The 27,757-nt window shown below is 45.1% G+C and overlaps 1 protein-coding gene across 2 annotated transcripts in view; it reads right to left on the minus strand.

The window, feature by feature from the left end:
* Positions 1-27,757, minus strand: part of atp2a3 (ATPase sarcoplasmic/endoplasmic reticulum Ca2+ transporting 3) — a 203,760-nt gene that overhangs the window by 24,146 nt on the left and 151,857 nt on the right. For both annotated transcript variants that reach the window (XM_072589319.1, XM_072589318.1), the window contains exons 12-19: positions 24,975-25,097; positions 20,490-20,708; positions 15,393-15,728; positions 11,930-12,150; positions 9,327-9,529; positions 7,149-7,234; positions 3,802-3,935; positions 16-133 (exon numbers count right to left, since the gene is read on the minus strand). In XM_072589319.1, coding sequence (XP_072445420.1) covers positions 16-133; positions 3,802-3,935; positions 7,149-7,234; positions 9,327-9,529; positions 11,930-12,150; positions 15,393-15,728; positions 20,490-20,708; positions 24,975-25,097 — 1,440 coding nt within the window. The remainder of the gene's footprint in view (positions 1-15; positions 134-3,801; positions 3,936-7,148; positions 7,235-9,326; positions 9,530-11,929; positions 12,151-15,392; positions 15,729-20,489; positions 20,709-24,974; positions 25,098-27,757) is intronic.

Consider the following 27,757-nt stretch of genomic DNA (forward strand, 5'->3'; position numbering starts at 1 on the left):
CGTATCCATACTCACAGGCAACGGCTCCACATACAGAATCAGGAAATGCAGTGACATGGAGATGCAGATGGTTCCCAAAAGCCAGATGTTCACCCACGGAGGCATTCTCAACAGGGATTGGTTTTCAGACAGGCTGCAGAAAGAAACAACAAATCAAATGAAGCAGCTTCAAACCCCAAAGAGAATAAAATGGACGGGCTTAACCGCAAACTGGCTACGGCCAAGTCAAGCAGTACTGTCAATTCAATAAGACCCTGTGCTGTCTTGACACTTAATGCTAACTTCCAGCCTGTTATGTTCATCACATAACCAATATGCTTGGCCACACTCATACCTTTGGGATTTTGTTTATGTTAAAGGTTCTATTATGAATACAAGCTGTTGTGACAGAAACAAGGATGAACTTTGCGTGGCCATTTAATATCCAATCCACCAACTTGACACACCTTTGCTATTGCCCATGACTAACTAAAGGAATTATACCTCAAGGTGTTAATCAAAATATTTTTACTTACAGGAATTAAACAAAACAACTTATCACTAGGTTTTGTCAAAACACACTCATTATGCTTTTTAAAAAAAATTTCCTCCCAACGTGCCTGTACACTTGCGAGGATCCTGAAGGCTCCTTCCTGTCTACTAAGACCAACCAAGGTGTGCTTCAGCTCTCAGGAATTCACTTTGATTCTCTCCAGTTCTCCTGTTATTATGAATTGAGACCCCTCAGGATCCTTTCACTCCTATTTGGCCAGCTTACCCTCCAATTCGCTTTAGGTATCTCATGTGGGCACACACCAGCTGAAGCACTGGCTCTCTCTGCCTTCTCGCTTAGTGGTCTCCAGCTCCCAGCAGCTTTCTCTCTCTCGCTCTCTCTCTCTCTGCCTGTTTCTAAGCTATTTCAGCTCCAGGAATGAACTGACAGTATTCTGTGAAACTGTATACATACACACACACACACACACACACACACACACACACACACACCCTTGGCATGATCACACGTATCGGATAAAGATTTAAACCCAATATGTAGAATTCCAAAATCTGCCCTACTGTACAAATTTCTCTGATCAGTTCCTTTACAATTTTTCCTCGGGTATGGACAATCACAACAATAATTTAAGGCCCAGAGGAAAATGACTGCATACGTCTCATTTCCAGCAAGGAACTCAGAAATGAGTTTTCTCACTGTTAACTCTCTCCTTAAACGGAGAGAGTCAGAGTGGACTCGATGGGCCGAATGGCCTTACTTCCACTCCTATGTCTTATGGTCTAAACGCTGGCCACCCTTTAACCTCCAAAAGCTTCAGGCTTACTTACTGACCTCTCAAACATCTTCCAATCCCCAGTTATGTCACATGTAACACTTCAACTCTCAACCTAAAACATACGAATCATTCAAGTAGATAATTGCTTTCCAATTATGTTTTTAATAAGGCAGCCCGTCAGCCTACAGGTCCACTTCATAACGCATTATATTACCCTTTAATGATTGTCTATAATTAATCGATCAATTCAAATACCAAGAATTGGATCTGCTGTTTGACCACCAATAGGAAAGAGGTGCTTGGTGAATTCAGGGCCTCTATATAGAGCAACTATCGATGAAGGTGAAGAACATCAATTTGCACTTACATGGTAAAACCACAAGGTACATCACAGGGGCACAACCAAACAAACCATGACACCAAGCCACACGAGGAAACACCGGATCAGGAAATGTCTTAAAGGAGAAAAGTGACCTCAGGAGGTAAAGGGGGGGCACTCCGGAGCATGGGGCCTCAGTAACTGTACCAATAGTGATTATAATCGGAGATGGATAAGGAGCTAGGTTTAGAGGTGCACAGGTATTGGAAAGGGTTTAGGGGCTGGAGGAGATGACAGACATAGGGAGGAGTGAGACCTAGACAGCTTTTAAACCAGGATGACCATTCTAAAAGCGAGGTCTTGTTGCAGTAAGTGCCAATGTAGGTGAGTGAGCGCACGGGTGATGAGTGAAGAGAATTCGGTGCAAGTTCAAACATGGCCAGAGTTCAGTAGATAAATGCTAGAGAAACACATTGGGATAACCAAACCCGTGGGTAACAAAGACAGACAAGGATGTTAGCAGATCAGCTCAGGTAGAGATGGAGTTGAGCTACTTTCTAGTAATGGAAACAGGTGGTCTTCATGATGGCATGGATTGTGACTGCAAACTCAACTTGGGGGGGGGGGGGGGGGGGGGGGGGTGGCGCAGATCATGACACTGATATTGCAGATGGTATGGTTCAACAGTTTCTACATTGAAGATTATGGTGTTGGGTTTGTGTTTGTGTACACGCAGGTCACAAAGAGGGGTAGGGCACAGATGGCAGACCATGTCACCCTAAAGTTCATTTGGAAGAGGTTTTTACCTGGCGAGCAGGCAGTTATAGACAGGCAGTGAAGTAGATTTCAATGTTGTTAGTGCGTACATGGAACTAGGTGCAGGAAAGTGAATGGGTCCTTTCTCTCGGCCTGGTTTCAGGTTTCCGTGAAGTTGAATGAAGGTGACGATCATTTAAAAGGTAGGGAGTCAGGAGAAAAGATTACCACAAACCAGTAGCTCAATTGCTCCTGACCACAATAACTAAACCTATTAGTATCACCGTCTGAACAGCAGGGAGGTGGAGGTGGTCTCACTGATAGGGGAGGGGTTACAGTGTGGGGGCAGGGTCAATATAGCAGGAGGAGTGATGGGCAGGTATCAGATGGAGTGGAGGACGGGTTCCAGATAGAGCTGGCAGGAAGAGGGGTGACAGAGCGGGATGGTAAGGATAACACAGATTGCAGGGAGCATCTCTCGCTGTCAAACTCGGAGCCTGTTGTTGCTGGCCTCATGACTGTAGACACACGGTATACCTCCAGCCGCAGACAGGTGCGGTCTATCCGCACCACAGACCAAGCCAACCCACAAAATGAATAACCTTTCACCATATTTACAAACTATTGCATAGTGGTTTTTTTTATTCATTCACAGGATGAGGGCATGCTGGTTAGTACAGCATTTATTGCCCAATCCCAGAGGGCAATTAAGAGTCAACTACAGGTCTGGAGTCACATGTAGGCCGGACCAGGTAAGGATAGCAGTTTCCTTCCCTAAAGGACATTAGTGAACCAGATGGGTTTTTCTCTCAATCAGCAATGGATCCCCCGTGGGCTACGGGGAGAATGCGGGTAAGTGGAGTTGAAATGCCCATCAGCCATGATTGAATGGCGGAGTGGACTCGATGGGCCGAATGGCCTTACTCCCACTCCTATGTCTTATGGTCTTATGATCCGTGGTCATCATTAGATACTTAATTCCAGATCGTTTTGGCTGCTACTGTTGCCTGATACAAAAAGTAAGTTGTGAAACTGTGTTGGAAAAGGAACTGAATAATACACTCTGCATCTTTAAATAAGGATTCTGTGAAACGACTCACTAGTGATTCAATTCAAATACTTCAGAGCAAAATATAAATTAGAGTCAGAATTGGACTGAGAAGGATACGACAAGAATGGAGTCTGACTACAGGTATCCTGCTGGATAATGGAGGATGTTGTAATCCAGACCAGTCTTGCCTTTCTGGATTTCCATCTTCACCAACAATGGAGCTAACAGAATGTTGCAAAGGGAGGGGCACACAGGTAAAAGTTCTTCCTGTAACCAGAGTTTGTCCTGCAGCCTGGCACCTAACGGTTCAAACTCCAACATTGTTAAATAAAAGGAGCTGTTGTGGATGATGAAGATGGGCTGTAGTCATCAGGGTGCCTTGCGGGGTTGTGGGGGGGTGCACTCACCTGTTTAATGCGTTGCACATTTCAATGGTCACCAGGACAGACAATGCCATGGTTGTAGGGTAGCGAGACTCAAAGATTTTACATTCCAAGTCTTGGTAGAGTGGGTGGTCTGGTGTGCACTGCATGAAGTGCCGCTGGGAGAGGACAGAGAGAGAAAAAGAGTGAGAGAGAGTTCAACAATGGGCGATAAATGTGATGTGGATTAAAATCACACACATCTTCATCAACTCTCAGTAGCCACGCTGATTGCAGCTCACATTATTTTAATATTTGGTTTAGTGGGTAGCACTCTTACCTCAGCGTAAGGAGGTTATAGTTAGTACAATAAATACTCTGACTGCAGCTTGGTTACATTTACTGCCTTTGGATTAAATCAAAGGTCCATCTGCTTCTTCAGGTGGATGCAAAGGACCATATTGTGGATGGAGGAGGCAGATAAAGGAACCAAGTACACCGTACAGGAAGCCACAGACCCAACAAAGGGAGGGAAAGTCTTACGTTTATATAGTGCTTTTGAAGCACATTTAAAGTGTAGTCACTGTAATCATGTAGCAAACTTCCACATGACCAAATCATCTTTTCTGTTGGTGTTGGTCGAGGGATAAACATTGGCGGGACACGGTATAATTTCCTTTCAACAGTGTCCTGCATCCACCTGAGTAGCAGAGGGTTTAATGCCTTAGCTGCAAGATGACCCCCAGGGACAGTGCAACAACTCACTCAGAGCACTGCCTTCTCAGCCCAGCCTCTGCACTCAGCGCTCTGGAGTGGCACTTGAACCTACAACTTCTGACTCTGAGGCGGGTATGCTAACAATCAGACCACAGTTGATGTGTGCCCCTTTTGCCAGCTGAGTGGTTCTTTGTCCCCCAAGTACTACTCCTGGTACCTGCCGCTCCCTTTCTGCTTTATTCCCTTGCAGTAAATCATATAGTTGCAGTCAGACTTCCTCACTCTTACACTCCAACCCTCTTGAAAACCCTCATGTCAAAGTCTGAAACTGCTGGAGAAACTCGGCAAGACTGGGAGCATCCAGGACAGAGAGTTAGTGTTTAGAGTCTGATGACTGTCCTTCAGAACTGGACTCAAAAGGTTAACTCTGTTTGCTCTCCACAGATGCTGCCAGACCTGCTGAATTTCTCCAGTAATTCCTGTTTCAGAGCAAGTTTACCTGACTAACGGGAAATGTGGCAGGTTGCCTTATATGGAAAAGGTTGGACAAGATAGGTTTGTATCCGTTGGACTTTAGAAACAGGTGACTTTGTCAAAACAGAAGATACCAAGATGGAAGACAGGAATCAGTTGAAAACTTTGAAGTGGAAGCAGATAGATTTCTGTCCAATAAGGTCATCAGGAGATGTGGATGATTGAAGTTGAAATGAAGATTCAGCCAGATAGAATCATACAGTTATACAGCACAGAAACAGACCCTTTGGTCCAACCTGACCATGCCAAGCTGACCTAGTTGCAGTTGCCAGCACTTGGCCAACATCACTAAACCTTCCCTATTCATGTACCCACCTGGATGCCTTTTAATTGTACCAGCCTCCACCACTTCCTCTGGCAGCTTGCTCCATACATGCACCACTCTCCACATGAACAAGTTGCCCCTCAGGTCTCTTAAACCTTGCCCGTTAAACCTATGCCCTCTAGTTTTGGACTCCCCCACCCTGGGGAGACAACCGTGTCTATTTACCCTATCCATGCCCCTCATGCTTTTATAAATCTCCAATAAAGTTCCCCCCTCAGCCTCTGATGCTCCATGGAAAAAAGGCCCAGTCTATTCAGCCTCTCCCTGTAGCTAAGACCCTCCAAACCCAGCAACATCCTTGTAAATCTTTTCTCAACCCTTTCAAGGGGTAACAATATTTTCCTATAGCAGAGAGACCAAAATTGAAAGCAGTAATCTAAAAGTGACCTTACCAATGTCCTATAGAGCCACAACATGATATCCCAACTCCTATACTCAAAACACTGATCAATAAAGACATGTTAAATGCCTTCGTTACCACCCAGTCTACCTGCCACTCCACCTTCGAGGAACAATATATCTGCATTCCTCAGTCTCAGTTTGGCAACACTCCCCAGGGCACTACTATCAGCTGTATATGTCCTGCCCGGGTTTGTCTTACTAAAATGCAACACTTCACATTGATCGGAATTAAACTCAATCTGCCACTCCTCAGCCCACTGGCCCAGCTGATCAAGGTCCCATTGAGATAATCCTTCTTTCCTGTCCACTACACCACCAATTTTGGTGTCATCTGTAAACTTACTAACTATACCTCCTATATTCACATCCAAATTGTTTATATAAATAATGAACAACAGTGGACCCATCATCTGTCCTTGCAGCATACCACTGGTCACAGGCCTCCAGTCAGAAAAACAACCCTCTACCACCACCCTCTGTCTCCTAACATAAAGCCAATTTTGTTTCCGATTGGCTAGCCCTCCCTGGATCTACTGCGATCTAACCTTGCTAATTAGTCTACCATGCCGAACCTCATCAACCGCTTTGCTGCAGTCCATAGAGACAATGTCTATTGCTCTGCTTTTCAGTCTCCTTTGTCACTTCTTCAAAAAACTAAATCAAGTTTGAGAGACAAACCATGTTGACTATCCCTAATCAATTCTTGCCTTTCCAAATGCATGTAAATCCTGTCCCTCAGGATTCAACCTATGCACCACTGACTCTAACTGAATACAGATAAACGGATAGTGAGGAATAAACCATCATGGGCCTGAAATATTGTTAATCTTTAGACTGAGGGGTTTAAGGAAAGGGATATAGATTGGTAAGTGACTGGGTTTGAGATATAGATCAGTCCTTCCAAATTACAAAGCATTTTCATGGCATTCGCTGAGTGTTGCAAGGCGTATGGTTACTTATGATGCAGAAAATAAGAAATGCTGAATCTTATCAGTGCTCAGGTCAGTGTGATAATTAGCTCAGACTCTTAATGGGAAAAATAGTTGCATTTTCACAGCACATTGTCACAATATGGAGTACTCTACACAATAAAGTACTTTCTTGTTAAAAAAAAAACACTGCAACTTTTTTTTCACAAATAACCAGAGCCCTGACCAGGATTCGTATCAAACACACTTCTAATAGTTTGTTCTTTTCTGGTTCGGACTCAGTTGCTGGCTCAACACCGCGAATGTGATGAAAATCAATCAGACTTTCTAACATAAACCAGTAACATCCTAATGATTAACACTTCAACCTTAATAGAATTGTTACTGTCATAAGGTGTTCCCCTCCAAATGATCTATGACTGGATTTTTACCACCCTCCCACTCCTTCCCTCCTTCCGCAAAGGGTTTTATTGAAGTTCTGTTACCAGCTGATTGAAGGTGACCTGTGGACCATCTTCATCGTACATGAACCACCAGGTGGCCGCTCCAACTGTTGCCAAGCCGACATAAACTGAAAGAGACCAGCGAGAGAGCAGGGTGGGAGATTAAGCAAACGAAGCACAAGCCAGATCGAGCAAATGCCCGTGAGGTGTTTTGTTCCTGTCAAACAGGAGTGGCTGACCCCTGAATCGCTGAACCAAACACTGTGAAACCAGAAGAGAAAATGCTGGAAAATCTCAGCAGGTCTGGCGGCATCTTTAAGGGGAGAAAAGAGCTGACGTTTCGAGTCTAACTGACCCTTTGTCAAAGCTGAGTTAGGCTCGAAGTGTCAGCTCTTTTCTCTCCTTACTGTGGGGCTGTTGTTGCTGACCCATTTCCCAGTCACTAGTTTCTTCTGTTGAAATATCAAATTCACGTCATTGAACACTGGTCAGCATTTTGTTCCCGAGCTGGCTTTTTGACAAACCTATCCAATTAAGACCCCTCCTCTACTCATTCCCATCTTCCTCACTTTTTTTTAATGAATTTCAACAATTTTCTTCGAACAGCTACAACTGAATTTGCTGCTTCTACTCTCTGGCAATTACTTCCAGATCATCAGAATTCATGTTAAAAATTATTCTCATTCCCCCCTCCTGGTTCCTTTGGCAATTATTTTGAAATTTCTGCTTCTTAATCCTCCCATTGATACAGATTCTTCTTATTCACTTTATCAGACCCCCCTGAAATTTGAATCCTTTTATTAAATCTCCCCCTGCGTTTCCACTCTCAGTAGAAAAGTTGCAGCTTTAGTTTCCTATCTGATCGAGGCCTCTGACACCTCTTACTGTTCCAGTAACTTTCCTTTAGTGTCTTTTCCAAGGCTTTAACATTCTTTCTCACACGTGCTGTCCAGATTTCGACACAATATTCGAGCTTAAGACCGGCCAGGACTTATATAGATATGAAATACCTTCCCTGCTTTTGTTCTCTGCTATTTTTTAAAAAATAAATTCCAATACCTTTTACAAACAGTTTTGCCAACTTCAAAGATATGTGCACCTTCACCTCCGGGGTACCACAGTTTCTCAGGAGTCATATTGGACTCAGAATGTTAACTGTTTCTCTCTTCACAGTTGCTGCCAGACCTGCTGAGTTTCTCCAGCACTCTCAGCTTTTACTTCTGCACCCCTTTCGAAATGGCACCTTTTATTTTTACAACAATGTCTCCTCATTCCAACCAAATTACATCATTCATGGACCTGGAGGTTTGCAAGCAGCTGATTTTATCCTCATTATCTCATTGTCACACCAAACGCTCAGCCAGAATGGAGCATGGGAATCTCTCAGCGGCAGCATTGTGTCACATGCAAATTATCGACGAGATGGGAATTGTATGCAGATGTTCTCGGGATCCTCAGTAAGTATGCAGCCCAATAAAGGCAAGAAGCTCGGCCAACTGTAAGAGCAGTGAGGCGGGGTGTGGGAGGACTTGTTACATAGGGGGAGATCCCTCTTGGGGGAGAGACACAGTGCTCTCCCCTCCCCCCCACCACCCCCAACCTCGTTTGGTTAGCCAGTTTCTAACCCTCTTCCCAAACCTAGAGAGTTAGGAATCCATTCCAGAAACCAGCCCAACCACAGAGGCTTCTCTAGAGGAGTGAGGCCTGCAGGAGATCTTTCTTATAAACAGTTGTCCAAGATCAGCTCAAGTAGTCACTCTCCGACTGTCCTCTCCTGCACAACTGAGCTTTTCTTCCCTCCCCCAGAAGGGCAGACAACAATTTCCTGATGAGAAGTTAGAAGTAAAAACCCAAAAGGACTAAGGATGCTAGAAATCAGAAACATAAACACAGAAATTCTTGGAAAATCTCAGCAGGTCTGGTAGCATCTGTGGAGAGAAATAGTCGATGTATCAGGTCAAGTGGCCCGGCCTCAGAACGTTTTTCTTAAAAGAAGTGAAAAAGGTTGAGTCCAACAGGTTTGATGACTGAATATCTTGCTGATGTTAGAGTTACGAAGAAATTAGTTTGAGTCCTGGTAACTATGGAAACTTTGACACAGAACCTGATCAAGAGATATCACAGGAGATTACTGTCAGGACTGAAAGAGCCTCGAGCAATGTTATGAATTCGATCTCAGAGACAAGAACACTGGGTGCTGTTTCAGTGGAACATCCTCACCTCCAATGGCAATGTAGCGGAAGAATAACCAGCCACTGATGAGGGACTCTTTGGGATTACGCGGTGGTTTGTTCATGATCTCCAGGTCAGGAGGATTGAAGCCCAGTGCTGTGGCTGGCAGGCCATCAGTTACCAGGTTAACCCAGAGTAGCTGGACAGGAATCAAAGCTTCGGGCAAGCCCAGGATAGCAGTCAGGAAAATGCTAAGTGCAAAGGAAACAGAAGCAATTAGATGTTAAACTCAAGGGAACACATTAATTTAAATCAAATAGGTTTGTAATAGGTGTACAAGCTGGTTCACAGAGATGTGTCCAGCCCCTTCCCAAACAGCCTGTTACCATAGGCAGCGGTTCCCTCAAGTGGCCTAACTCAACTCTTCCCCTCAGCTCTGCATTTCCATAGCAGCCTGACCAGACATGTCAACACATGGTGTGAAGGGCAGATTCTGGGCGGCACATCTTGGATCAGCACCCACTTGTTAAAATTCATTGCAAGTGGGTGGCAGATGACCCCAGGTGAACACCAATAATAAGCTCTCAGCCTGACCATCAAGCTTTTTTTAACCTGACTATTCACATTGACGTAGGTTCTTTGTGGAGCCTCTTTACTGGGATTGATATTAATCTTTGTTTGCAGAACATGCATAATGGATGAGAGAGACACAGGTCAGGGGACAGAAATTGGGGCAATATTTCCCCCGTATAACCAATACTGAATGTGTTGAATTATTTTGGAGAATGCTCACCGGATTGAAAGTTGTCCATTTCTGGGGTAGGACCATTGGGCTCTGAAAAAGCAGCAGGCCTTTCAGCTCTTTAACCCTGCTCCATCACTCAACAAGATCAAAGCTGCACTGGCTGTGGTCTCAACTCCACTTTCCTGTTTACCTTGACCATTGTCTGCTTTATCTACCAAGTATCGACATGACTACGCACTGAATGCATGAAATAATCCAGCCTCTGTTTATGAGGGAAGAGAATTCTTCTAACAGCAAACAAACATTCTCACCTCCTCCTTAAGGTCTCTTATTGTTAAACTGCATCCCCCTGTCTGGGGCTCCCTTACAAGAGGAAATATTCACCCTAACCAGTCTCCTTCTGATTTTACATATTTCAATTAGATTGCCTCTCGTTTGTCTAAACTCGGACAGGTACAGGCCCAGTCTAGTCAACGTTTCTTCCATAAATAAGCTCCATCATCAACTGCGAATCTGCTCTGAACTGTTCCTAAAGCAATTACAACCTTTTTCAAACACGGAGACCAAAACTAGGTACTGTCTTCCAGGTGTGGCCTTACCAAGGCCCGATATTGTTGCAGTAAAACACTTCCTTACTTTTTATATTCCATTTGCTTTGTAAGGTACAACGAATTCCACTTGCCTTCCTCATCTCTTGCTGTACCTGCAGATTAACTCGATGTGATTGATGCCTTAGGACACCTCACACTGCAGCAATCTCTCTCCATTTCTGGAGTTTCCTGCTTTTATACTCCTGCTGCCAAAATGGACAAGTTCAGTTCCCCTCATTAAACTCCACCTGCCAATTATTTACCCACTCACCTACACCTCCCCCCCCCACCCCGAGAGCAACATGGAAACAGGAATAGGCCATTCAAGTCCTTTCAGCTTCCCCAGCCATTTAACAGGATCATGGCTGATCTTCCACCTCAATGCCATTTCCCCGCACTATCCCCATTCATTTGGCATCGTTAACATGTGGAGATTTATCAGGCTCTGATTTGAATATGCTCAACGAACCTCCATGTCCCTCTGATGTACCCCTTCCTGTGATCTCTCTACTTCTTCTGTCAACAAGTTCCCACTTTATCCAAGTCAGTTCATAGAATCCCTACAGTGTGGAAACAGGCCATTTAGCCCAACAAGTCCATACCGACCCTCTGACAAGTATCCCACCCAGACCCATTCCCCTCCCCTGTTACTCTACATTACCCCTGACTAATGTCCCTAGCCTACACATCCCTGAACAATTTAGCATGGCTAACCTGCACACCGACATAAATTGTAAGTGATTGAAGCCCCTGCAATGGTTGCAGTGCACTTTATTAGTTACAGCAATGCTAACCCGAAACGACCCATTTATCCCCACGGTCTCCTTCCCAGGAGCTAACCAATTCTTTATCCTTGCTATTAATGTTAGCCCCTAGCTCTTATATTGTACAAATACATTGTTTCACTTTCCGGATTTGGCACTGAGTGAACAAATATTTAAACATCAACCTCCCACTGGAAGCTCAAATTGGGGGGGGGGGGGAAAAAAAGACAACTTGCACTCAGTCATTAACATATTCAAGGGGCCTAACGCATAGACATTCACTTTGGTCTGAAGAATGTGTCTAGAGGATTTATCGTTGGAATCTGGGCCACCTCACTGCTAAACTGCTCTCGTCTGCTAGCCCTCTCTCTAACTGGCAGGACCTTTCCAAACATTTCCTTTTACGTTGCTGGAATTCCAGAGAAGGGGCCCACCCAGCACCGCCTGTAGGAGGACTGTAAGCCTGCCAAGGTGCGGTGGTGCATTAGTAGCAGCTGAAGAGTCGCAGATAGGTGCCCATCGAGAGCAGGCATGATGCAAATAGCTTCTTACCAGACAACTTCACCCACGTTGGAGGAGATGAGGTAGCGGATAAACTGCTTCATGTTGTTGTAGATGGCTCGGCCTTCCTCAACTGCGGAGACTATGGTGGAAAAATTGTCGTCGGACAGCACCATTTCCGCAGCTGTCTTAGCTACGGCAGTGCCTGAGCCCATCGCAATCCCAATTTCTGCCTTCTTTAGAGCAGGAGCATCATTAACACCATCACCGGTCTAATGAGAGACAAGTCATTAGAACATAATCTACATTTCTCTCTCACTGTCTCTATGACTCCCAGAAGACAACCACTTGTTATCATCTAACCTTCTCAGAAAAGTGAATACAAGTGGTCAACATTCCACAAATTAAAAGTCAGCTCAGTTATCTAGAGGCATTGTTACAACCAACTAAAGGATTCAAATTGGTAATCCAGGCTGATATGGGGGCAGTTGGAGGAACTGGGCCAAACCAAGGCTGTTTGGTTCAAGTGAACACCAACAATCTCAAGATGATATTGAGAAAAGTTGGAAAGCTGTATCTATATCCTGGCCAACTTGCACCTTTACATTATGATCAAAACAGATCACCTGTAAGCATTTCCACACCCTCCTTACAGCTCACCCTCCCTGACTGCTTTGTGTTGGCTGCAAACTTTGAGGTATTACACTTAGTTTCCTGTTAATCCATCTCACCGCTGTACATGGGATAATTCCTGGCTGGGAGAAAGTGAGGACTGCAGATGCTGGGGATCAGAGCTTAAAAATGTGTTGCTGGAAAAGTGCAGCAGGTCAGGCAGCATCAAAGGAGAAGGAGAATCGACGTTTCGGGCATAAGTCCTGGCTGGTATGTTTTAATTATCGACAATTGCCATGCTTCATTGACTGAGAGTCAGTTTGCTCTAACATCTAATATCCTTCCTGCATTTAGTCTGTCCTGTTAGAACGTTATAGGTTTCTATGTGAAGCCACCCCCCCCGACTGTTCTAACTCCAGTGCTAATAGTGACAACTGATCCAGTCTGTTCACATATCAATTGTGCCATCCCAGGAATCAATCGCTGCACTCCCTCCACAGATAAAACATTCTTCCTCAGATAAGGAGGCAAAACCGCGCACAATGCTCCAGGTATGGTCTCACCAAGGCCCTGCTACAAAACATCTCTGCTCTTGCGCTACCAAGGCCAACATACCATTTGCCTTCTTCACTGCCTGCTGCACCTGCATGCTCACCTTCAGCGACCTGTGTACCAGGATACCCAGGTCTCTCACACCTCTTTTTTCCTCAATCTATCACATTCAGATAATAACCTGCCTTCCTGCTTTGGCTCCCAAGGTTTAAAACCTCAGTTATCCCCATTACACTGTATCTGCCATGCATTTACCCACTCACTCATCAACTTGCCCAAATTACACTGAAGCATTTCCACACCCTCCTTACAGCTCACCCTCCCTGACTATGTTGTGTTGTCTGCAAACTTTGAGGTATTACATTTAGTTTCCTCATCTAATTCATTAATATAATTAAGTAGCATTCACGCCACAGAAATGCCAGGAAATGACCATTTCCTGTAAGAGATAATCTAACCACTGGCCCTGAACATTCAATGGCTTTACCCCAATTAAATCCCTAACTATCATCCTGGGGTTACCATTGTCCAGAAACTGAAGAGGACTGTCCACGTAAACAATGGCTACAAAAGCAGGTCAGAGGCTAGGAATACTCACCTCCTGACTCCCCAAATCTGCAAGGCACAGGTCGGGAGTGTGATGGAATACTCCCCACTTGCCTGGATGGGTGCAGCTCCAATAATACACAAGTTTGACACCATCCAGGACAAAGCAGCCTGTTTCACTTCTTGTGGATGCAGTGCCATTCAGTCACTTCACTACCGACGCTCAGTAGCAGCAGTATGTACTATCTACAAGATGCAGTGCAGAAATTCACTGAGACTCCTTAGTCAGCACCTTCCAAACCCACAACTTCAAGGGCAAAGGCAGTGGATACATGTGAACACCACCTCCTGTAAGTTCTCCTCAAAACCACTCACCATCCTGACTTGGAAATATATTACCGTTTCTTCACTATAACCAGGTTAAACTCCTAGGGAACTCTTTGCTAACAGCATATGGGTCTACCTACAGCACAAGCAGGCAGCTCATCACCACCTTCCCAAGGGCAACTAGGGAATGGGCAATAAATGCTGATTCAGCCAAGGACGGCCAGGTCCCACAAACAAGTAAATATATTGGGAATAGCTGGGGTCCTAGCACTGATCCTTTCAGTACCCGACTAGTTTCCTGTTTGCCAACCACTTCTCTAAACAAAGTAACTACCCCAAGCTCATGTGCTTTAATTTTAAATTCTAATCTCGGATATTCAACCTTCTGAAAATCCAAATTAAACCACATCCACTGACTGTCCCTTAACTCTGCTGGTTACATCCTCATAAAAACTTCCAGCAAATTTGTCAAGTGTGATTTCCCTTTTGTGTATCCATGCTGACTCTTTCCTTTACAGCAAGTTGAAGATTTGTGTCTGCAGCTTAGAACATCCCTTTGTGCTCAATATTTGAGCCTCTTGGGCCACAACCTATACTTCCCTAAGCCCTTAGTCCTACCACACCTTTCCTGGGGTGTGTGCTAAGCCCACACATTCCTTTTCTATATTTCCCCACCTTTGCAGCCCTGAGAAGGATTTTGATCCAAAAGCTGGATCAAATGTTTGGAACCTCTCCTCACATCTCACCTCTCTCTTTCCCTTGGTGTCTATCTAAATGTTTGGTAGTTCCTACAGAGGGACGTAACACATTTACTGCATTAAGGACACTTTGTAAATTATTGAGTTGGAACATGAGGGGCTTAAATTAGCTTAAATAACCTGAACTGACCATATTACATATGACAGAAAACAAGCTGTACTAATAGTTGCAGGAACTCTAATCTCACAACATGGCCCACTCTCTCTCTCTCTCTCTCTCTCTCTCTTGAGGTCTCCTTCAAACAGCAGTAATATCAGAAAGCCATGTGTATCCATTGGATTTCCATCTGAAATGGTGATAGATTTTACAGAGGAAAAAAAGTGATAGCCTTTGGCAAAAACCTTTGAATCAGAAATTGGGGTCAGAAGATATTTTTGGGGCTCCTCAGTGCTCCGCGACAAGGTGAGGGGGCAAATATATTCTCAATCAATGGCATAGCAAACATATTGGCTCATCAAAGTATCTACCCTCTCCACTAATTGACACCTTTTGTTTAATAAGTTGTTGAGTCTTAGCTTCAGGAATAGAACAATCATAACTTGCTACTTCTATGGTGCCTTTCACTTTGTCAATAGCCTTGAAGCAAATTTGGAGCGTAATCAGTCATTGAGGCACATAAGGTTGCTTTAGGAGAAGTGACCAATAGCAAGAGGTAGGTTATTAATGTGAGGAGGGAATCCAGTTGTTGGGGGAAGTGGTAATGAAACTCCAGACTCACCATAGCTGTGATCTCGTCGAAGGACTGAAGGTACTCAATGATTTTGGACTTGTGTGCAGGTTCAACACGAGCAAAGCAGCATGTAGAGCGACAGGCCTCTCGCTGCTCTTCTGGTGTCAGATCGTCAAACTCCCGGCCAGTGTAGGCTCTCTCAGTCACGTCTTCATCCTCCTGGAAGATTCCGATCCGCCGGCAAATGGCGACGGCAGTGCCTTTGTTGTCACCGGTGATCATGATGACACGGATGCCTGCCTTCTCACACATCTTTATGGAATTGACAACTTCCTTTCTTGGTGGGTCCAGCATCCCGACACAGCCAACAAATGTAAGGTCAGTCTGAAGGGAGAGAGGAAAGAAATTAATGTCTCAGCAGTGGGGAGATCAGAAAGCAGCACAACACAACAGAAACAGGCATTAATTCAAACTTTCACGGTTGACATATTTCTCACAGGTCATGAATAACAATTTATCTACATTACTGAAAACTTGAGCACAAAATCTAACTAGCTCTCCAGTGCAATTTGCAGGTGTCAGAAAAGCTTATATTTTCGAAAAGCTGTTAAGCCGAGGTCTGTTGTGTCTCTCAGGTGGATATAAAATGTCCCCTTTGAAGTGAAACAGAAATGTTTTCCCTGATGTCCTGATCAATATTTATTCGTACGCCAGCATCTGCCCATATGGGACCTTGCTGGGTACAGAATGACTGCCAGTAAGAGAGACAGGAGTTCAGATGTAATTATCGGATTGTTAACAGCTCCAGGACACACTCACACTGTGCAAGTTATTTCATTCATTACGGATGTGGTGTCCAGAGGATTTGAATCTGAAAACACTGCAGAGAATGAGAAAGAAGCATATTAGCTAAAAGATGAGGGATTGCAGTGTTCCAATATTCAGAGGAACCTTGGGGTCCTCGTGCATGAATTGCAACGGATTAGTATACAGGTGCAGCAAGTAACCAGGAAAGCCAAGAACATTACTGTGTATTGTAGGGGAAATCAATACTAAAGTAGGGGCATGATACTTCAGTTATATAGGGTATTGGCAAGACCCAGATCTGGAGATGTAGTATGTTAGCGAGATTTGAGAAGATTTGTAGCTCAGGTTGAGGTTCGGGATGCAAGTTTGTTTGCGGAGCTGGAAGGCTTGTCTTCAGATGTTTCGTCACCATACATCATCAGTGAGCCTCCAGTGAAGCGCTGGTGTTATATCCAGCTTGCTATTCATTTGTATGGACAGTATTGGTCATCTCCTTATTTAGGATGTAAACGAGTTGGAAGGAGTTCAGGGCCTAAGACCTATAATGGATGGGTTACCTTGAGGGAAGGTTGCACAGGCCAGACTTGTATTCACTGGAGATTCAAAGAGTAAGAGGTGACTTGTCATAGAATAGTGTGGAAGCAGGCCATTCAGCCCATTGTGTCTGCATTGACCTTCCGAACAGCATCCTACCTTAGACCCACTTCCCCTCCCCTGTATTTCCCATGGCATACCCATCTAGCCTGCACAGTCCTGGGGACAATCTAGCATGGCCAATCCACCTAACCTGCACATCCTTGCACTATGGAAGGAAACCGGGAGCACCCAGAGGAAGCCCACATTGACACGGGGAGAACGTGCTAGCTTCAAACAGACAGTCACCCGAGGCTGGAATTGAACCCAGATCCCTGACCCTGTGAAGCAGCAGTTGCTAACTACTGAGCCAGTCAGGCACCACACCAACATGACTGAAACCAATAAGGTCCTGAGGGGGCTCGACAGGTGGCTGTGGAAGGAATGTTTCCTCTTGTGGGAGTGTCTTGAAATAAGGGTCACTGCTGAAAAATTATGGGTCATCCATTGAAGACTGAGATGAGGAGAATCTTATCTCGCATCCTCAAAAGGGTGGCGGAAACAGAGTCTATGAATCATTTTAAAGTGGGATATGTAGATTGTTGATAAGCAAATGGTGAAAGTTTCCCGTGGTAGGTTACTGAATAGCAGATCGGGGTTAGCAGGCCAAGCAGCCTGCTCTGAATTCTTACGTTTCTATGTTTGTCAATATCCTGCTTCCCTCCCTTACACCTCATCGGCACATTGAACAGACAGACCTGAAACACCCATCCTTCAACCGGACTGCTGGATGATGGGTTGAGACTGGTGCTGGAAAAGCACAGCAGGTCAGGCAGCATCAGAGGAGCAGGAGAATCGACGTTTCAGGGCATAAACCCTTCATCAGGATCCTGATCAAGGGCTTATGCCAAAAACGTCAATTCTCCCGCTCTTCGGATGCTGCCTGACCTGCTGTGCTTTTCCAGCACCACACTCTCGACTCGGATCTCCAACATCTGCAGTCTTCACTTCCTCCCAGTTGGATGATGGGAACTACCACTGGCTCCAGAGCAGGGCCAGTGCAACCCTTAGGCAAGCTAGGCATTTCTTTTTAATGCAGGATGGCCGGATTTGGAAGCAAAACTGAAACCTGGCTGTTATTGGCCAGCAGAGATCAAGGGAAAGAAAATGGGATCATCTTGAGGCATTGCCACACAGTGACATCACAGCCAATACGACATCCTCCTTTAACCGAACCAAAACAAAAAATCAGGAGAATTCCAATGGATGGGATTTCGACAGACTACAATGGGATTGGCAGGGTTTGAATTTCACCGAGAAATCAGAGAATCTGAGTGCCATGGGCATAAGGTGAAGTTCAACTGGAGCAGACGATGATTACTTGTTTAAGGTTTACTGAAAATACTCTCACATTATTCCGATTAATGACTGTACCTGGATGTTAACCAGAGAACATTAGCCCACAGCCCCATGTGTTCACACACTGGGCAGTTTGTGTTCCTCGTGGAAGCAATGGATCCGACATTAACCTGCTCCATAAGCCCATTTCCCGGGCACTGCTTCCTTGTACAGAAAAAGCTTGTGCCTTTTTGCCAGCTTCCTATGTTGGCACTTTTGCTGGGGGGTGGGGGGGGAAATGTGTGGGGGTGGGGAGCAGACAGGACACCATGAGGCTGAACATTCACTGGGGGGGGGGGTGGAGACAAACCCCCCCCAGTGATGTTTCTGCTCCTTGTAACGTCCGTCACTCTGCAGGAAGGCTGCTCAGTGAGTGTGACACAGAGCATGAAAAGACCATCCAGCAGCGTTATCAGAACATCATTGCTCAAAGAACACTCACCACATTAACAACTGTCATCCAGACAGACCGGAAAACGGCATCAAGTTGTTGCCATCATTTTGTCAGCCAGAAATAAGACAAACATGCACTGATACCTTGTAAAACAGGACATCGCAAAGTGCTTTACAGCCAGCTATAAGTGTGGACACTGTTGTAGTGTAGCAGTCAATTGCACTCAGGAAGTTGCCAACATCAGCAATGAGATAAGTGACCAGATAAAGGACTTTTTTTAAGCTGAGAGTTAAGTACTGGATAACTCTGAAGGATCTCGCCTGCACTTTATCTGTGAGTGGGCCTGAGGAAGCAGGTGGAGGCCTGTTTTCACATCACATCCGAAAGATGGCACCCGCAGCAGTGCAGCCAACTCCCAGCTGTGCACAGAAACGTTGGCCCACACTTGGTGCTCAGATCTCTCACAAACCCCCTAAATATTTCTGACTGGGAGCTGACAGTGGCACCCACTGAGCCCCAGCGTGTGCACAGTTCTTGGCTGGATGGAGACTCGCCACAGTAATAGAATGATGTGCAGCATAGTGGCTCAGTGGTTAGCGCTGCTGCCTCACAGTGCCAGGGTCCCAGGTTCAGTTCCAGCCTTGGGTGACTGTCTGTGTAGAATTTGCACATTGTCCCCGTGTCTGCGTGGGTTTCCTCCGGGTGCTCTGGTTTCCTCTCAGTCCAAAGATTAGATCGATTGGCCATGCTAAATTGACCCCTAGTGCCTAGGATGCGCAGGTTAGATGGATTAACCATGGAAAATGCAGGTTTACAGGGATAGGGTAGTGGGGGTGAGTCTAGGTGAGATGCTCTTTGGAGGGGCAGTGTGCACCTAATGGGCCGAATGGCCTGCTTCCACATTGTGGGGATTCTACGATTCAGTGCCCTCCGAATCACAGTGCCCTCCTTTCTGTTAAGATAGACTGGAGTCTGGCCCTGGATCTGCCTCACTCCAGGCGAATTGTTGCCACATACGTTTGTTTCCTGCATCTGTAAATCAATGGGCTAAATTTAGTGAGACAAGTCTTAAGAATCAGATAAATTATGGAACGTTTTATGCCTGGAAAAGTGCTTTACATTTAAATGTTACACTTGGATCAGGAATTGCACACAGTGGGATGAGTGAATGGGAAGTGGTTTAATGTTTTGGGTTGGGCATTGAATTGACTCTGTTATTATATACTTAACAGGAGAGTTTTCCAGCCAAATGAAAATTAGCAAATTCTGACTCTCAGCACGGATACCCACCAGGTTAGAATACTTAACTGAAACAAACAATATAGGATATCTTCTTCTTGTGCGGAAGAGATTCATTTAAAAGTAATCTGCAATGGAAATCTTATTTTGTCTCAGGAATCATTTAACTCCCATCACAGTCAGTTGGCAGTTTAGAACATGGGTATTACTAGGAAAAGAGATAATCGAACAGTGCTTTTAGTCTGGCACTCATCAGTGCAGTTGCAAGACTACCCAAAGGTCACAGCAATTCAAACTGCTCGATTATGACCTCTTCCTCCAACAAGATAAATTCTCGTTCCCATCTTGATTTGGCATTCTTGTGATTCTGGCCGGGTGTGTGCAAATCGAGAAGCTGTACCACCACATCTCCGTCGAGTTCCCAGCAACACTCATGCCCCTTCATCTTCAGGGGGTCAAAGTTAGTTCAGTAGCAGCGTTCCCCACCTCCGAGTCAGAGAGTTGCCACTTCAAGTGCCACTCCAGAGACTCGAGCCCATCGTCCTGCCCGATATCCTCAGCGTGGTACTGGAGGCTCAGCTACTTGAACACCGTTGGGAAACGTGCGTGCAGTGGGCTCTCAGTGAAGATCCAGCATAAGAACAGAATACGGTAGCTCGATGCTCAATCCCTCACAGCCCGTCCCCCCCTTTCCTCCACGGCCAACGTCTGCGGTAGATTTAAGTACCTCTCACCTCGTACTTGACGAATTTTGTCGGGTCCTCCAAGTCCATGTCCTCCTTCCGGGGTGGGTGGTCCCGCGTTGCCAGCGCGAGGCAGCGGAGGGTGTCCCGTCCTGTTCCCCATTCCTTGATTACACCCATGATCTTTTCCTTCAAGCGAGGGTTCAGGGCCACCTTCAATGTACCACAGCGAATGTAGTTGCAGCGTTCAATGATCCCCTCTGGGGCTCCCTGAAATGAAAACAAGAGCTTGCGTGAGATCAGGAGCATTCGGCTTACCCTCAAGTAAAAGATTTAGTGACCTGCAAGGTGCAAAAAAAAAAATCAGAATCATAGCATCCCTACACTGTGGGAGAGGCCATTTGGCCCATCGGGTCTGCTTCCCTCCCCCACCCGGACCCAGCCTGTTGCCCCTATCCCCATAATCCCACATCCTCCATGGCTAAACCACCGAACGTACACATCCCTGAACACTATGAGGCAATTTAGCACGGCCAACCCACCTAACCTGCACATCTCTGGACTGTGAACTGAAACCAGAGGATGCAGAGGAAACCCACGCAGACACGGAGAGAACGTGCAAACTCCACACAAGACAGTGGCCCGAGGCTGGAATCACACTGGGGTCCCCTGGCGCTGTGAGGCAGCACTGAGCCACTGTCCTTCCCCTCTTCCTGTTACATCATCAAACTACAGATTGCAATGGCTCTGCAAGAACAACATGCTGGCTACTGTACCCAGAGTGTAAAAGAGAACTTAAAACCTGACCATAATTCCTGAACTTCAAAGAAAATATCTTCAGGATTCTTTAGCAAGAGCTGTGGATGCTCAGATGGGCAGCAGATTCAAAGTATGACAGTGACAGATTCGCAGGGACTGAGGGAAATAATTGGCAGAGGGATGGTCATATTGTAGTAAAAGAAAGAGACAGCATTTTAGAAATTAGCAAAAGGAGCACCAAAACACTTGTAAAGAAGGAAAATAAAATATGAAAGTTACGCAGCAAGAAATGTAAGAACACGTTGTGAAAACTTCTATATAACATGTAAAAAAATAGTGTTAGCAATACTAAATATGAGTCTATTACAGGCACAGACAGAAGAAGCCATAATAGGAGGGAGGGGAAGGGGGATGGGGTAAGGAAATAGCAGACAAACTAAAATAAAAACAGAAACAAAAATACTGGACTCTAAACATTAATTGTTTCTTTCTAAAGATGTGCAGCTTAGGTGGATTGGCCATGCTAAATAGTGTCCAAGGTCACGCAGGTTAGGTGGACTAACCATGGGAAATGCAGGGTTAGAGGAACAGGGGAGAGGGGAGCATCTGGGTCAGATGCTCATTGGGGGGTCAGTGTGGACTCAACGGGCTGAATGGCCTGCTTCAATATTACGAATTCCAGTGTTCTCTCCACAGATGCTCCTAGACCTAATGAATTTCTACAGCACTCTGTTTTCATTCAAGATTTCCAGCATCTGGAATGCTTTGCTTTTAAACAATGATGACCTATGCTCCAACGTTCTGAACGACGTGATTATTGAGCTAATAGGTGTGTTTTTGGTCAGCCTCCAGAATTCTATGGATTCCAGAATGTTTCCTGCAAGATATTGGTCACACGTGTTACACTTGATTAATCAAAAGGTTATTCAAACCTTTGTTGCTGGTGTCCTAAATCACATCAAATCCTGTTCACTCATTTCATAATAACAACATTGATTCACATAGTGCCCTTAATGTTATAAAATGCCTGAAGGAATGGTACAAAACAATGACATAAGGAGCCAGGAGGTCAGATGACTCAGGGCTCAGTCAAAGGCAAGTTTTACAGAGAGGTGGAGAGATTTAGGGAGGAGCTTAGTTCGACCTCAGACAAGTGACAGCACATGGCCATCGATGTTGGAATGATTAAAATTAGGGACACTCAAGGCCACAGTTAGAGTAATACAGAAATCTTGGCAGGATTGTAGGGATCGTCAATTTACATGAAAATCAAAGTGTTGACCAGGTGCCAAAGCTTTCAAACAGCTCCAGGCTTTTACCCTTCACAATTTCTGTAATCTCCTCCAACCTCACATCACTGCCCCCCATGCCCAGATGATAAACATATCGATGAAAATGGAATAGTGTAGGATAGATAGGCGTCAGATTGGTTCCACAGGTTGGCACGGCACAACATGGAGGACCGAAGGGCCTGTACTGCGCTGTAATGTTCTACCTCTGTACTCAGCTAATTCTGGACTCTTTACGCATTATTGATTTTAATTAATCCTTTGTGGGTGGTCTTGGCTTCAATTACCCAAGCCCCAACCCTCTGGGATTCTCTCCCTAAAGCACTCAGGCCTTCCAATACTGCTTCTTCCTAATATTTCTTAAGCAGGTATATATCTCTCTGACCAAGGTGTTGGGTTTCCATGTGGCTTATTGTTAGGTGTCACACCATAACAGTGTCCGGAGGCATTACAGCTGCCCTATAAATTCAAGTTGTCAACGTTGGTTCAGGTCTCACTGCAGACTATAGAAGAGAGAGCTGTATTCTTTGGAGGTGTCAGGGGGTCTTTCCGATGAGCTTCCTTTCACCTGTTCAGGTAGATGTAAACCATTCTGTGGTACTGCTTCAAAGAACAGCAGGGAAACTCTCTCAGGTCCCCAGCCAATGCTCATCCCTCAATCTGAATTGCCAGCACTCAAGTGACTCATTCGCCGCAACACTGTCATGTGGAATCTTCCTGTGCGCACACGTGGCGTTATTGCTTGGAAAGAACGCTGTGAACCACTGAGGTGAAGGAGGTGAAGGTTTGATCTATTCTTCCTGGGAAGTGGTCAATGAGAGGTGATTCTACCCTTTGTAAGCTAGTTATCAGGCAGGAAAGCTACAGGTGCTATGTTATGCCTGAGGATTGAAGCGTTCACTGTCAGCTCAGGGCAGTTACTTTGCACGTTCCCGGTGTCCTGTAGCCATGGGCTCATGTCTGAACCAAGCCTCCCTCAGCTGGAGTCACACCGACATTCACAGGACACATCAAACAGCTCTTGAATTTAGACTGTTTTTTTTTTGCAAGTGGGACAAGAGGCCTTTAAACAGAAACTGCATCACTGCAGAAAGACAGCAAACATCTTTCAGTTCAGAAACACTAGCTCCCATAATTTTTTTTTAAAAATTGTCATTCACTTGTGGATGTGGGCGTTGCTGGCTGGGTCAGCATTTATTCCCCAAGTGAGTGAGTCAGTGGGAGGCAGATTTAGTCTTTGCCAAAGTGAGGCCTTAAAACCTTGACTAATGTGCAAACCCTGTTGAAAAAAATGAGATGCTGCTCCTGGTCTGAGCTCCTGCCAGTATGTGGCTGAGAAGAGATCCCAGTACAGACCCACAAAATCTGACAGTGATCCCAGGCTGCACACCAACATACACGATCTATCGGAGCATCTGCCAAGATGCACTTCATCATAAGGATTCCTGTGGGAGAGACCACGAACAGAATGGACAAATAATACCAGGGGCACCATTTTTTAAAAATTTCAATACTGTGTTATTGCTTAATAAAACCTGCTGCACATGTGAATGTGCCCACGCACTGTCAGGGGAACATGCCCGCACACTGTGCACTCGGTGTAAATACTGGTTATACTGTGTTCCCAATTGGATTCGCCTGGCTTCACAACAAATGGTAAAAACTGCAGGTTTCCCAGATTCCAACTCCTGATCCTGATCCTTTTTCAGTTTTTAAGTCAGACATTGTCAGCAAGGCCAACATTTCGCCCTTGACCTGAGCGGCTAAACAAAGCCATTCAGGCTGAACCACATTGCTGTGGGTCTGGAGCCACATTTAGGCCAGACTGGGTAAGGATAGCAGATTCCCTTCCCATTAGTGAAATTGCTGGGCATTACAAACAGATGCTGAATAGTGGACATGATCAGGATTGAGAGTAGCTTTACCTTCCAGGATTATGAACCAAATTCAAACTGCACCAGCTGCCAAGACAGGATGTCCCCAGAGCATTATCCGTACTTCTCAATCACTCGTCTATGCTCTGGCACCACCCCCTCTCCAATTGCAGCAACAATTCACAAGGTCACAGTTTTTAAAAACAACACCCAATATTTGCCTTACTGAAACATAGTGACCATATCCAGTCTGCAGCTCATGGGTAAAACAAGTGATAAAGTACTCAGGCCCTCAGTATCATTCTTGTGTTATAATTGTAAGGTAAGAAAGATTAATAGCACACCAAGCAGCTAACTGGTGCAAACACCAGTCCATTGGTCAGGAATAGATTGGAGATTGCACAGAATGGGTTCTTCCTAATGGGTACAAATGTTGTCGTTGGGAGTGTGGCTCCATCATTGCTGCCTTCAAGGTACCTTTGGACTGTTATAATGTTCCTTTCCTTCCTGTGATTTGACCTTACGTGCTGTCGTCCTCACATCTTCAGCAACAGATGCTCAAACTAAACCATGAGGTCAGGTGACTTCTCCATCGCGTTCTGATGGCTTCTTACCTTCACAAACATTTTGCTTCCTGAATCCCCCACGGTCTTGGTCGGAGAGCAATAAACAGACATGGATTTGCGATCGCGGGAGAATTCAAGGGTCACTTCCTTCCTCATGAGTTGTTTGATGGTCTACAGAAAAGAACATGGATGTCAAGATTTAAACACAGGTGGAATCAACCAAGGAACATTGTATAATTAGCAGTCAACTAGAAGCACCAAGAGAGTCAACTAAATATTCAAGCAGAGGTGAAACTAATATTTTTGAGGACTTCATTTGAGATTTTCTTGAGTTCTACAGTTTCATTCTTAATAGCTAATAAATGAGGAGATCTGGTCACACAGTAACAATATTTGATTTGACATAGCAGGTATTTAGATTCTCTCAGAAGCAGAATTTGAAGAATTCATCAATAACCCCAATTATCAATTCATTAAACTTACACACACAAGGAAAGCATTAATTTCCTAGAAACAGTCTTTCAGTTATCACAGAACAACAGGCACACGTTCGCAAAAGTATTTTCAAAATAACTGTTGCACACTTCTATACACAAAAGTCCACATCCTAAATACAGTCATTTCACCTTGAGAGATTTGCATTGAGGTGTGATAATACATAAAGACAAATCCTTACAAAATAAAACTGAATATCCAGTTGACAGAGCTCATTATAATGGGGGCCAGTAGATTTTTCTCCAACTTATCGTTGCTGCTGAATGTCTGCAGCTTTAAGCAAGATACTCCATGTTCATTTTCAAGGAATTAAGTACTTCAATGACTTTACGATTTCCTGGTTCCCAGTTAGCTGAGTAGTTCTCTGCTGGAAGACTTAAAATCACATTTTCCCCTCTAAAGCTTCTCTTCCCTCTTTGCAGACGCCATTCTCTCTTCCGCCTTTTTTGCCCCTAGCGCTCCCACTTTGCAGACCCCCTTCCCTTCGCAGTCCACCCCCCCCATCTCCCATTTCACAGACTCCATCCTCTTTCCCCATCCGCAGCCTCACTCAGCTCAGTCCTCCTCCTCCCTTGGCAGTCCCCCCTGCCCTTCCCCTTCATTGTCCCTCGCTCTCCTTCCCCCTTCATTGTCCCTCGCTCTCCTTCCCCCTTCATTGTCCCTCGCGCTCCTTCCCCCTTCATTGTCCCTCGCGCTCCTTCCCCCTTCATTGTCCCTCGCGCTCCTTCCCCCTTCATTGTCCCTCGCGCTCCTTCCCCCTTCATTGTCCCTCGCGCTCCTTCCCCCTTCACAGCCTGCTACATGTTCCCCTGTTGTCTATACATTTACAAAAAAGTGAGGTGTAAAATAGCATATTGTCATTGATAACACAAATGGCTGTCATTGATTGACACTTTTTTTAAAAAGACCGTTGTAAGCTGAGCAGTTTCTTCATAATGGATTGTCAAAGCTTCTTGTCAAATGTCGATTTCGCTGCTCATTGGATGCTGCCTGAACTGCTGTGCTCTTCCAGCACCACTAATCCAGAATCTGGTTTCCAGCATCTGCAGTCATTGTTTTTATCAATGAGGTAAAAACAATGACTGCAGATGCTGGAAACCAAATACTGGATTAGTGGTGCTGGAAGAGCACAGCAGTTCAGGCAGCATCCAACGAGCAGCGAAATCGACGTTTTGGGCAAAAGCCATTCCTGATGAAGGGCCTTTGCCCGAAACGTCGATTTTGCTGCTCGTTGGATGCTGCCTGAACTGCTGTGCTCTTCCAGCACCACTAATCCAGTCATTGTTTTTACCCCATTGTTGGTTTCATAGGCATTTCAAAGGCTTGCCTTTGTTTGGATATTTCCACAGTGAATACTGAAAAGAATGGGGTTTATTTATTTCATTCATGGGATCCCGAGTTGCTGGTGAGAACATGGTGGTGAGCATTTATTGTGCCACTGCAGTCCTTGGGTCGCAGGTAGACCCACTGTTGGGAATTTGGGTTTGCTTGAAAACGGAATTGTTAGCATTTCATGTTTTCTGTATATCCTCAGTATTACAACAGGAGCTAGCTTTCTAACAAATACGATCAGGTCTCTGTATAAGAAAACAAAGGAGAGGCCATAAGAATATCCAAGGGCAGGTTGTCTGTGGGACTGAGCCACTGTCCATCTGGGGAGGAAACTAGGAGTCCCCTACATCAGCCCAAGGGAAGGGCGGAGACGTTTACCACCAAAGAGGGCAAGAAGTCAGGTACAAAGACTGAAAAGCTGGTGCCCTGAATTCTCCATTGCTCAGGAAGACTTTGGAATCAGTAAAGTGTTCTCATCTGTCACAGGTCTTTCCTTTGTCTCATTGAACACTGCATTGTATTTCAACTCCTCCTCCTCAATAAACTTTCTGAAAATTCCTTACAAATCGTCAACTGCCTATATTGGCTAACTGTTGGAACAAATCCTACCTCCCTCGCTCCCAAATCCGACATCACAGTGCTGCTAACGACAGAGTTCCAGGATTGTGACCCAGTGACTCTGAAGGAACAGAACGATATTCCCAAAGCAGGGAACTTGAAGATCATGTATCTGCTGCCTTTGCCATTCCAAATGGTAGTGGTCATGGGTTTGGATAATACCACTAGGCCATCGCCTACCCTTCTAAGATTTCTACTCATATTCCAACTGCCTTGATGGAATTGCCAACATTTCATTAATCCTCCAATCAGCTGCTGCCCTTGCGTACTAGCTTTCTGTGTTTCACTCAAGTCCCCGCCAACGTCCCTTTGAGTTGTAGCTTCCTGCAGCTTTTCTCCATTTAATTAAGGCTTCATTCTTTTGTTCTCCTTCCATACTGAACAAC

The sequence above is a fragment of the Chiloscyllium punctatum genome, chromosome 19, assembly GCF_047496795.1.
Source record: "Chiloscyllium punctatum isolate Juve2018m chromosome 19, sChiPun1.3, whole genome shotgun sequence".
Taxonomy (NCBI): domain Eukaryota; kingdom Metazoa; phylum Chordata; class Chondrichthyes; order Orectolobiformes; family Hemiscylliidae; genus Chiloscyllium; species Chiloscyllium punctatum.